Below are 13018 nucleotides of genomic sequence, written 5' to 3'. Positions count from 1 at the left end.
AGGAGGAGAACAGGGGTGAAAAAGGATTTGGGAGATAGGGTTGATGAAAGAATATTAGGATGGTTTGGACACATGGAAAGAATGAGTGAAGAAAGACTAGTAAAAGAGGTATGGAAGGCAGATGTGGAGGGAGTGAACATGAGGGGACGTCCTAGGATGAGGTGGATGGATGGGGTGAAGGGGGCTTTGGGGAAGAGGGGAATGTCTGTTGAGGAAGGAAGGGAGAGGACGGAAGACAGAGGTGAGTGGAGAATGGTTGTATATGGATGATGTTGTGACTGCATGAGGAGGAATGGGCGGGGGGGTGGGGGGTGGGGTAGTATGTGTGAGTAAATTTTGACGCAGCCCGAAGGGATTTCTCCCCGTCCTCGCCTTATATGCAAAGGGGGACGGAGAGGGGGGGTCGCCGATTAAATGAAGCGGCCTTGCTGTGGATGTACTGTGTCTTGCGACACTGCTTCTGACCCAGGGCGGTGGGCAGGGTGCAGGGATGACCCGTCATCCAGGAGGTGCTCAGATGAGAGGAAGGGTGGGAGGGGTGTGGAGTGTAATTAGGGATGAAATGGGTGGGAGTGTTTTTATGCCTTTCCCTTTTTGGCTACCTCCCTTGGAAGGGGGAAAAAAGCCTTGGTATATGTATGTAACAAGAGAACTTGCAAATATGCTCATTGGCCTCAACAAGATAAGTCTCAAAGTAGGGGAGAAGATATGTAAAAATTAAATAAACATCATACTCAATTCTTAAATTCAAAATGAAGTTGTTATTCTATAAGTTAATCTGTTTCCTTTAACAGGTATGTCACATTTGGGCTCTCCTTTTTGTTTACTTTCAAATGGCCGAGGTGTTCTCAGTGAAGTGTACAGGTCTAAATTAATCTTATTAATTGAAATACTACTTTTCACACATGAAGCTGCAAATTTTGGTCCTGCTACGGAAAGTTAGAACGTGGGCTTATGAAAAGCATAATCGAAGTAAGATATTATGTAAGTGCCCAGGGAACATCCCAACTGTATGGTTATATATGTTGATAAACATCGGTACCTTCCGAACTAGGTCAATGCTGTATCTGATATTAAATCAAGGTTCTACAAAGAGAATGAGAAAAATCATAGATCCGATCTTTCCTTTATACTGATAAAAACACCAACCACAGAAAAAGTTTAACTTCTTTGGTTAAACCCACATAGCACGGAATGCCACTCCCAGTTAAGGAATGTCCCAGATTACTAAGAAATGGCCAACCTGTATGTATAATGACCGTTTTTGAGCTGTTATAATCTTTGTAAACCAGAATATGTTTCTCCATTATTCCTCGTTTTTTTTTTCCACCTTCAAACTCGTCTAGGTATTCATTGTGTATGTATAAATGAAAAAAGCTGAAATCTAAGAACTTTATTTAATGCGAGTGCAGGATTAGGATTAGGAACTAGACCAGACCACCCACTTCGCTAGAATCAGTTGCTGTGGAAGAGGAAGAGACAACTGTAGGAAACTGAATTTTTTGTATAAAAGGGGACACTGGCAATGAACGACTTTGATTTCTTTATTTGTTCGTTTCTGTATTTGTCTATTGAGGCTCGGAAGGCAGTGGGTGGAGGCGGGGGACATTGGTCGACGGTTACCAACGAAAGTGGCGAAGGAAGTTGGAGACATAGTTGTAGAGAAAAAGGAAAGATGTAGTTTAAATGAAAAACAAATTGAAGGAAAATGCGCTTCGAAAGAAAGTTGAAAATTAAGTGAATCTTAGTAGAAGAGAAAGCATGTGCACATGTTTGAACTTGTGGGCGTATTATCATTCGTGCGAAGTGTGTATATTTAATACGAGAAGTGAATTAATTTAATTTCCCGCGTGGAACAGTGAACTTTACATTTGAACTTAAATCCACACAGATCATTATGATTTCATGTGTGTACAGGTGAGGGGATGGCGCAGAAAACAAATAGTCTGTACAGTGAGGTCGAGATGTTGTGGGTCGTATTAGCCGTTCATGCTTGGTGTGAAATCTTTCACGACGTCTGGAGTGCAGCTTATATTTGTGTTGGTTAAGTGGACGGATTTTGCAGCGTTTTGAAATAATACAGCGTTTCTAAAATTGCTTCATTGTGCATTGTGAACCCACAATATAACGGATGGCAGTCTTCTGAACCTTCCAATTGGAGTAATTGTTAGTGCGGTATGTCACCTGGATAATCCTGGAGATTAGCAAATAAAGGTTCTGACCAGCTCTAGATACAGTCACTTGCATTATTTTTCATTGGAATATTCGTGTTTCCAGAAGTTTCCGTGCTTCTTCTGTTTGTTCAGGTGCAGTGGAAGTAGACATCTTTGTATCTCAATGTATTAGTCTTTATGCACCACTGTTGCTCGCATGCGTGTGCCCCGTCAAGTGTGTTCTGTATTATGTATCAAACTTTCTCTAGTGTTTTGTGTCTACTAATATATACATATATATATATATATATGTATATATATATATATATATATATATATATATATATATATATATATATACAAAACACCAGATTCGGTGAAAAAAAAAATATTCTAGCGTTTCACAGTTTGTTTGGGATTTGTCTTTATTCATACCATGAGAAGAAGAGCAATCAAATTTGCATTGAATAAGCAGTACTTTGGGTAAGGCCATATAGGTGCACGACTTACTAGTTGTATCCTCACTTATTCCAACGGATACAAGTTTTGTATTTTTGATATATGGCGCGACGTGAGTTGATCTCACTAGTGACCCAAAAAGCTAAGTGGCTCTACCTACAGCGGTACAGCATGTACTCACTACAGAATTAATTGACTCCTTTTCTCTAAAAAAGGAACCTTGTGCAGAATTTGAAACGTCAAAATCAACCTTGTCACTGTGTTTAATGTTTTGTACTTTCATCAAGTATATATACGTATATCAAAAGCCCCAGTACTCTTTATTAGAAGGACAGGCCGAGTCAAAGTAGACATCCATACCAAAAGACCTACCTTCATCTTTCCCATCACAACACATCGAAAAGGAACGTTCGCTTGCGCCCCCGCACATTACGTAGGTCCAGCACAGTATAGCCCGGCACATCACCGTACATCGCGGCAGCCGAAGCTGATGTACACCCACGGCTTCACCATATAATAATTCTCATTCATATCCAGTCATTCACATAACATATGCAGGACCCAACCCTTTGTGGTTTGCCACCTCTGCATTGGACTGATAAATATTTACTGGGCACCAAAGCCCCTGAATTGTCTATGGTATATTCTCGTCCTTTCTCAACGTGGTGCTAGGTAAAACAATGATATAGTTGAATTACTGAGTGTTTCTGACCAATGAAGGTAATTGTATATAAGTAATCTGCAGCTTCCATTATCAAAGAAAAACTTATACACTCTTGTCAAGTGTATTTCCCATACTGTGGTGTCAGTTATTCCACGCTAAGGAAAGGCATAATATATCGAAGTATTTATTTTAACTTTATTCATAAATGAAAACATGGAATAAATATGATGATGGCACTGTGATATCACAAAGGCAACTCCTTAGTCCGGCGAGAGGGCTTTAGTTGGGAGCTCCGTAGAGAGATGGAGGAGGAGCGACATAGACAAATGACTCTTCGCTTGAGTCGGCCTCGGAGTGGTCATCCTCGATGGACTCAGAGTCCGGGTAGTGGGCCTCACCCTCGTAGGTAACCTCCGGGACATATCCAGAGTCCCCGTCCACGAAGTACACCACCCTCTGCAGACGCCCGTCAGGAAGATGCACGAAGTATGTTCCCTGGGTCAGTTCGTCGTCGCGGGTCTCCTGGTGGCCGAAGTCGTTGTCAGAGGAGTCGTCCTTGACGGCGTAGTTGAACTCATACTTGGCGGGTCCGAAGTCCTCCTGAGACTCAGACTCGTGGGACTCCTCCGAGGAGGTGGGGGCACCGTAACTGTAGGAGGGAAGGGTGTCTGGGCGTGCCAAGCACAGTGCCAGGAGAGCACAGGCGATTGCGATCTGCCGGGGGGAAGAGCAAGAGTGTAAGTAAAACATTCAAATCACTGAAGCCCATTGCATACAATAAAATATTCACCGAGGAATACGGCACCAACGAACTGGCATCCTAAGTTGTAGACCAACAACAATTTCACAGTAGGATGTCGCCATTAGCCAATAGTGCTCCAGCTGGTGGTAGGAGACCCTACCTTAAGCGTCATGGTGGGATATGTGTGATGTCGATGGATAGTTCTCGGTGCTCTATATATACATTTGTGGCCGCAGACCCGTGTGACGTCACAGTGGCTGGGTCGAGGGTCAGAACGAGGGTTACCAGTAACGGGCCTGGCCTTGCCCTTGGCGATGAGCCAGTTGGGTCTTTATGTTCATTGCATGGGAGAGACTCTGTTGAGACACACAGTTAAGCAAAAAAAGGGGTGGTCAAGACCTCCCGTAGATGTTGGAATGGTGGAGAGGGAGCCAACACTTATTTTCCGTTGAATGTTGCAACAATGACCTCTCAGAGTAATTCACTTGTGCAGATCTCCTCAAAGAATCTTCAGTAATGACACGTCGAGAGATTCTGAATAAGCTCATTCGTATACATACATATACCATAATAACAAAGTACACGTATTAATGATATACAGTTTCTTAGTGAATGACTTTTCAACCTATCATCCAAAAGAAAAACCTTTGTCAAAATAACATCTAGAGGAATTAGCTCAAATACACTTAACGTAGAATTAAGTATTTCCCAACTAAACCCAAACCTAAATTGAAAAAAAAGAAAAAGAAAATTACCAAGGTTTTGATTTGTTTAACTATTTATTCGTTTGTTTCTATTTTTGTCTTCATCTATTTCATTCCAGTGGATTGGTTGTGTCTTCGTTGCTTCTGACTCGGGCAGTGGGCAGGGTTCAGGGATACACATCATCTACGAGGAGCTAAGAAGCGAGGGGAACAATGGCTGGTAAATGATGGGAGTGGGATGGATGACTAGGCTACCTCCCTTACTAAGGCGAAGAAGCCCTTGGTATATAACAAAATACTGTAGATATATTTTTTTCGCTCATTCATTTATTCATATATTATTGCTTCACTCATTTTTTTCATTTATTTACTTGATCTATTTGTTTATTCGTTTCACTTTTTCACATTACTTGATACGGTCATCTAAATTCCAGAAGAAAAAACGTATGGATCGTATACTAGAAAGAAAATTCACCTCAGAAAAGAAATATGACCACTAGTCTCATACATAATAACAAGACACTCACATTTTATATACACAGTATCTATCATTAATATTAATATTTGCCGTGACAGCGTCTGTATTTGCGTCTGTGTTTCTGTGTGCCGTTGTCTGTTTCTGTCCGTCTGTGTGCATGGTTTTTGCACGCACGCACACACACACAATTTGTGAACAGGCATGATAGATTGGAAAGCAAGAAACAGGATCTTACGAGCTTTGCTCCTTTCATGTATACTATAACTAGGTAAATACAGTTAAGTAAATTGTTACCTCCATCACCTCTGTTCCCACAGTAGTAACTACGGTTTATTGTTCCCTTCTATGGTTTTGTATTTCTTCTTTCACTTTCAACTTTCTTTTCATCACTGTCTTACGTAAGGTTGAATTAAACAGAGGTAAAGTTTTTATTCTTTTCTTCCCGAATAATATTACACTTGGCTTGTCATTTTACACCAAGGGACTCCCCACTAGGATCCTCAATTTACTCACTAAGCCACCTTGCACCGACGTCATGACTTCCCCAGTCCATTGATCTTTACTCCTACATCTAAGTGCCTCCCCTTAGGGTGCGTCTTTACTCCCGTGAGCCAATATTTTTTTTCCTCCTCCACCCTTTCTCCAATCGGAAAGACTTACAAACGTCTTAAGAAATACTGCATACTCAAGCAATCACGATATCGATGCATGACTGGCTTAGTTTACATATTTTTACATCAGCATTTATACAGCACTGAAATCAGGTTCCTAGCGGTTGTTTATAAACTTTAGACAAAGAGCGAGATTATGCAACACACACACATACATATACACATACTATTCTTGAAACTACGAAGATACTCAAGCTGAATAATATCGCATGGCGCCAACCAAAAATAGATAAAAGATGAATACTTAGATACATAGAAAATAAACAAAGCTACATTAATATATAAATGAATACTTTAATGCATAAAAGCACCCAAAAATGCATAAGTATCATACATGAATAAATACATACAAAATACATAAATATCATACATGAATAAAAGCATACAAAAATACATAAAAGATAAGAAATTAATACAGGAACACAGCCTCCATCATCTAGGGGTTAATGGGAACGGGCTTTAACCCAGAAACACCAGCGAGGCTTGACTTAAACTGAATAAAATCGCCTGGCGACACGAGACAAAAGAATACCCAAGAAGGATCCCTGCCGTCCTTAGGTCAGAGTCTTTGGATCATCTCGGATGTCCTCGTCGGTGTGACGACGACCGTCCGCACCGCTCCGGCTCCTGGGCGGGCGGGGGACGCGTCTGGGAGTGAAGAAACTGGAGGTTGGCCGGCGGCGGCAGGGAATGAAGCCGGTAAGACCGCCGACCGGCCGGGATAGCTGGGAAGGAATATCAAGAAGGAATTCTATCGAGGACGGTCGGCCTGAAAATTGAAAGGGAACGTGGCTGGCAGGACAAGAAGATGGAAAGAAATAGTCGATTGGAAAGAAGGACAGCTGGTAAAGAAAATTAAAAAAGAAACGATAGCCAGCCGAAAAGAAAAACAGAAAGAATAGGAGGACAGCCAGCCAGAAAACAGCAAAGGAACGAAGCCGGCAGTCCTGGAAAGCTAGAAAGAAAACTTGAAAGAAAACGTAAGGAGGCTGCCTTGCCGGGAAACCGTGAAAAAACGAGGCCAGCCGGCCAGAAAGGAACGCTTTTATTTTTCAGCTGTAACAGAATGTGTAAGGGACACACACTTACACACACATACGTGGAAATTTCACAGATACTCAACCTTTAAATCTTCCGAAGGAGTCTTTGAAGTCTCCCAAAGGAGTCTTGAAAGTCTCTCAAAGGAATCTTCAAAGCCTCCCATGGAGTCTTCAAAATTTCCCGAAGGAGTCTTGAAAGACTCCCTAATGAATCTCCAAAGTCTCGATTAATCCATTGCCGAGGGTAATGTCTAAGCTTTTATTCTGTCTAACTCCACGGGCAATAACCCTAGAAGCGGCTAGGTCAAGGGTGACAACTGAGCGTCCATTGGCGAAGGACTATCTCATGACCTAAAACGAGTTCGTTGACCTCTGTCCCAGAAGGTTTTTCACTGTGGCCGAAGCCGTCATATAGCCTGGGCAAGGAGCAGTCACCGGACGAATTCGGGCTTGAGTAGCCACGAGGTGTGTGTGTGTGTGTGAATGTAAGTGTTTGTGTGTGTTTTTGTGTGTGTGTCTATTTGCATGTGTGTGTCCGTTTGCATGTGTGTGTGTGTGTGTGTGTGTGTGTGTGTGTGTGTGTGTGTGTGTGTGTGTGTGTGTGTGTGTGTGTGTGTGTGTGTGTGTGTGTGTGTGTGTGTGTGTGTGTGTGTGTGCGCTCATTAGGGTACAGAGGTTACAATCTGATATGTCCTGAAATACAATGAAAGGGTACGTAAAGTCCATAGATGTGAGCGCTGTGCCCAAGCTAGGACACTGTACTGTACCGCTGAAAAGACAGGTGCCAATGCCGAGGTTCTCAGGGTGTGGAAAGAAGCGCCCAAGTTGGTACTTGCTAGGCAACTAAAGAGGTCAGCACTGGCAGCAACATTGCTCTTCAGATTTGTCATTTGGCTTCCCTTCAGCATTGTCAGATGGTTTGTATGGATGAGACTATAGTCAAGTTTGACGCCTATATCAAGGCAAGGAGCTTATATCAAAACTGAGGAATGCTCCTGAACTCGACTGCACTTTTAAGTTAGTAGTTTGCCCTGTGGTTGCTCAAGTGAGTAAAAATATAGTCTTCGGTAGACATTTGCAGCCTTCAATTCATCAGAAATGAACAGATGATGTTCATATCAGCAGAGAGCTTTTCTTCGGCTTATTTGGCGTCTGTTGTAGATGCAATGAGAATAACGTCATCAACATATATGTATTGTGTGTCTGAGGAGGCAGGAACGGCTGTGTAGAGTTGAAGCAAGTTGCAAATCCTGAACGATCCCATTTTTCAGTCTGTAGTGACGGCTACGTTGACCATCGGTTGTGAATAGCATAAAAGATGTGGTGCACAGGCGTTCCCTTATGAAATAGATTATTGGAGCTGATTATTCTCTACAGCTTCACGAGAAGACCTTGGTTCCAGACGGTGTCTGAGAAATGCGCATACATTTTTGTTGAAGAGATTTAGAAAAATACAAGTATTTACTCTGAGTTTATTCGTAAATGAGAACATGGAATAAATATTATTATGGCAATGTGATGTTACAAAGGTGGCTCCTTAGTTCGGCGAGAGGGCTTTAGTTGGGAGCTCCGTAGAGAGATGGAGGAGGGGCGACGTAAACGTACCTCTCCTCGCTCGAGTCGGCATCGGAGTCGTCATCTTCGATCGATTCGGATTCTGGGTAGTGGGCCTCACCCTCGTAGGTGACCTCCGGAACGTACCCAGAGTCCCCGTGCACGAAGTACACCACCTTCTGCAGGCGCCCGTCGGGGAGATGCACGAAGTAGGCTCCCTGAGTCAATTCGTCGTCGCGGGTCTCCTGGTGGCCGAAGTCGTTGTCAGAGGAGTCGTCCTTGACGGCGTAGTTGAACTCGTACTTGGCGGGTCCGAAGTCCTCCTGAGACTCAGACTCGTGAGACTCCTCCGAGGAGGTGGGGGCACCGTAACTGTAGGACGGAAGAGTGTCTGGGCGTGCCAGGCACAGTGCCAGGAGAGCACAGGCGATTGCGATCTGCCGGAGGAAAGCAAGAGTGTACAGAATGCATGACAGTAGTTCCTTAACACACTTTAATTTAATGCATGCAAAATAGATTCACTAAGGAATAGGACACCAATGGACAACAAACATCCTACATTGCAAACTAACAATAAGTTCACACAAGCATGCCGCTTTTTAACCATTAGAGGTGGGGCTAAAATGGCAGGAGAACCTACCTTAAGCATCATGGTGGAAGATGTGATGTCGATGGATTGTTCTCAGTGCTCTATATATACAAACGTGTCCGGAGACCGGTATGGCGTCACAGCGGTAGGGCTTAGGGTGGAGGGTCAGAATGAGGGTTGCTAACAACGAGCGTGGCCTTGCCCTCGGTGCGTGGGAGAGTCTCTGTTCAACCACTAGAGGGAGAGAGAAAAAAAACCGTGGTCAGTACTTTCCCCGTACGTATGGAGGTAATGAGGTTATACTGCAGGAAGCAGACACTTATTTTTCACTGGATATTCCAGTACTGTTCTTTTAAGACACATTCATTAATGCAGACCTTCATTACTTGTTGTAACTAAGTTTACAAACCATTTTCGCCTATATTAACGCCCTTTTATATTCAAACCTGTTTCAAGAGGAACACGCTAAATTATAAACTAATCTTATCAATAGAAATTGAATACTTTATATCAACAAATAAAACATTTGTCATTCCTTCTCTCAGTGAGAATCAGGACATTGAGTTAATAAACTCAAGACCCAACACAAAATACATCATTCAAAATGGATTTCGTGTGATATCAAAGGTTTTAGAAATTGAATGAGAAATGTCATAGAAGGAGATTTCTTCAGTAATGATAACAACGCCAACCTTTGGAATGTAATCTTTCCTTGAATAAACTAGGTATCAGTGACGTAGGGGGACATGACATTGTGTGGCACAACCAGTTAGGAAGATGCTCCAGGTATCCTAAAAGATGACACAGTTGTGAATATAATACCGCTGTGTTTCAAGGGCCTTCCGTTTCATAAAGAAAAATTTTCTCCCATTATTCCTCAGTGTCTTCTTCAAATTCACTTGTCTTCTTGATATTCAGAATGTACGTGTATGCGAGAAGAACTGGAATCCAAGAACCTTGACAAATAAAAGTACAAGATTAGGATTAAGAACAACTAGGTCAGACCACCCAGTTTGTGGGATATATTTTTGTACGAGACATTGTAGAAAAATGGAAGATAGGTTTGTATGAATTAGGTTACCACAATGAGCACATTTTAAGGAGTTGTTTATTTGGTTGTTTTGCGGCTGGGAAGGCAAGGGGAGGAGAGAAAAAGGGGGCCAGTATCAATAGTTAGCAAGTAAAGTGGTGAAGGTAAACTGAAATTTGAAGAAATTAAGTTAATCTTAGCAGAAGAGCAAATATGTGTTTACATCTGGACGTGTGGTTGTCATTGTTCATTTGAATTGTATGTACATTTCTTACGAGAAGTGAGTTGATTTCTTTTCACGCGTGTAACAGTAGATATTACTTTTGAACTAATATCCATACATGTCATGCAAGACATCTAGTGTATACACGTTGGAGTTAAGAGGATGGCGCAGATGACAAGTTGTCATTACGGTGTGATCTACGTAGGTGTGGCGTGAAGTCTTTGAAGATGTCTGGAGTGCACCTTGTGCTTGTGCTGGGAGAGTAGATGGGTATTTGCAGCGTTGTGAAGTGATACATATGTTCTAACGTTGTTACATTTCCAACCCACGATGAAACGGACGGTATCGTTCTATACCTTCTGATGGGAATACAGTGATACCTTGAGATACGATTGCCCTGACCTACGAAAAATTTGAGATACGATGTATTTTTCTTTTCTTTTTAATTTACGCCCTAACGTACGACGAAAATTTTGAGATACGATGTGGTGATGCGCGATAATTTAAAACGACAGCTTCCCGACGCTTCAGTTCGTGTGTTGTCTTCTCGTTTACATCTTCGGTTATTGCTCGTCATGTCTGTGTCTGTTTTGTGTATCATATATGTGTGTGTGTTTATAATGTTTAATTGTGTGTTTATCATTGCCCACTCTACGTGTGTGTGCCTCCAACTCTAGCTCTCTGGTTGCCCCCTCTCCCTCCCTCCCTCCTCCTCCTGGCTCACACCTAAATTTGCCGCTATCACCTTTTCCCGTGGAATTATATGATAAATAACATTAATCATTGTTATCTATTATTTTATCATTGTGTGTGTTATTACTCATGTATTTATCTATAAAGTGTGCTTGTTTTGTGTAATTTGTATGCAAAAATGTTAAGCCACTGACCAGTGCGCTACCCAAAACGCCGGGATAAATGTTGCAGTGTTTACTGTTTTGAATTTTTGTCAAGTATTTATATGGATACCAAGAGCAACAATTCCTTTTCTAAGAGGAGTTGGATGAGTCAAAGTAGACTTTTATAACAAAAGACATACTAACACCACCGGTCCCATCTCAGCACTTTTGGATTGAACGTTCACCTACACCTTGCCACTTAACGTGAGTCCAACACAGTGTACTGCGGAACATAACCGTTAAGTGCGTTATCCGAGGCTGATTTACCCCTGTTAGTTAACCATACTACTTAACCATACAAAAATACAGCAACAACTGGCTCATAAAAACCTGAGCGATATTCACAGGAGCTCAAACACATTCATGATGTTTCGCAGTAACTAAAGTCATTCCCTCGGGGATTAGATATTACAGGTTTTAAACATAGGCTACCTTATTTAAGGGTCATTGCAAGGAATGTCTCGGTTGTTGTCGGTTTTAGAAAGTGAGAGTTTTTGTTTCATTAAGACAATTGGAACTGGACCAATTTGACCTCCGTCTAGACGCCATGTTACAGCACTTCTTCCAGAACAGACATGATAACCACATCTGTTGATATCCTAAGCTCTGGAAATAGAGAGATGACCAGCAAATACTCCACCTCCTGTCTCCCTTCAGGACCATCGCCACTTTTGCTATTGAACTAATGGACATTTCTTAGCTGACGAAACCTCTGAAGTTTCTATGGTATATTTTCATCATTCTCCAACTTGGTATGAGGGCGAGCCATGCTTCAACTGTGTTATGGATTGTTTGTGATCGATGAAGATTAACTACTGCATATGTAAGATGTATGTATCTCACACTCTCGAAGAAAAAGCGCATACACTCTTGTCAGGTGTGTCTCCCATGTCAGTCATGTCGTCATAAGGAAAAACGTAAAGGTTCCAGATATTTTGTTCGACTTTATTTACAAATGAGAACATGGAATAAGTATTATTATGACGATGTGATATCACAATGGTGACTCCTTAATTCAGCGAGAGGGCTTTAGTTGGGAGCTCCGTAGAGAGATGGAGGAGGAGCGGCGTAGAAAAATGTCTCTTCGCTCGAGTCGGCCTCGGAGTGGTCATCCTCGATGGACTCGGGTTCCGGGTAGTGGGCCTCGCCCTCGTAGGTGACCTCCGGAACGTACCCAGAGTCCCCGTCCACGAAGTACACCACCTTCTGTAGGCGCCCGTCGGGGAGGTGCACGAAGTAGGTTCCCTGTGTCAGTTCGTCGTCGCGGGTCTCCTGGTGACCAAAGTCGTTGTCAGAGGAGTCGTCCTTGACAGCGTAGTTGAACTCGTACTTGGCGGGTCCGAAGTCCTCCTGAGACTCAGACTCGTGGGACTCCTCCGAGGAGGTGGGGGCACCGTAACTGTAGGAGGGAAGGGTGTCTGGGCGTGCCAGGCAGAGTGCCAGGAGAGCACAGGCGATTGCGATCTGCCAGAGGAAAGTGCACACAAAGGATGCTATTAGTTTTTTGATAGTCATCAGTGTTCGCAAAAAAAACAAGAAAAATGCAAATCAACATGACACCAATGGTGAACAAATTGACATACTAGATTGCGGATTAGCAACAATTTCACAAGCATCCCGCTGTTAACCAATAGCACTTCAGCTAAAGAGGCAGGAGAACCTACCTTAAGCACCATGATGGAGGATATGTGATATCTGTGGATAGTTCTCTGTGCTCTATATATATGTGGCCGCAGACCACCGTGACGTCACAGTGGCAGGGTTTGAGGTCAGACCGAGGGTTACCAGCAACAACGAGCATGACCTTGCTCTTGA

The 13018-nt window shown here is 42.7% G+C and overlaps 2 protein-coding genes across 2 annotated transcripts; both read right to left on the bottom strand.

Moving 5' to 3' along the window:
- Positions 1 to 3555: 3555 nt before the first annotated feature.
- LOC143037095 (uncharacterized) lies at positions 3556 to 4190 on the bottom strand. The gene is made up of 2 exons (XM_076205208.1): positions 4179 to 4190; positions 3556 to 3990 (listed from the first exon to the last, which is right to left on the bottom strand). The coding sequence occupies exons 1-2, from the start codon at positions 4188 to 4190 to the stop codon at positions 3556 to 3558; spliced, it is 447 nt and encodes a 148-aa protein (XP_076061323.1).
- Positions 4191 to 8262: 4072 nt separating this feature from the next.
- LOC143037094 (uncharacterized) lies at positions 8263 to 9117 on the bottom strand. Its single transcript, XM_076205207.1, has 3 exons — positions 9106 to 9117; positions 8517 to 8902; positions 8263 to 8320 (listed from the first exon to the last, which is right to left on the bottom strand). Exons 1-3 carry the CDS (start codon positions 9115 to 9117, stop codon positions 8263 to 8265), a joined length of 456 nt encoding a protein of 151 aa, XP_076061322.1.
- Between the last annotated feature and the right edge of the window lie 3901 nt (positions 9118 to 13018).

The sequence above is a fragment of the Oratosquilla oratoria genome, chromosome 21, assembly GCF_046742065.1.
Source record: "Oratosquilla oratoria isolate Oo_2021 chromosome 21, ASM4674206v1, whole genome shotgun sequence".
NCBI classification, from domain to species: Eukaryota; Metazoa; Arthropoda; class Malacostraca; order Stomatopoda; family Squillidae; genus Oratosquilla; species Oratosquilla oratoria.
The sequence above is the reverse complement of the archived record's forward strand: the minus strand, read 5'-3'. Positions and strand labels throughout refer to the sequence as shown.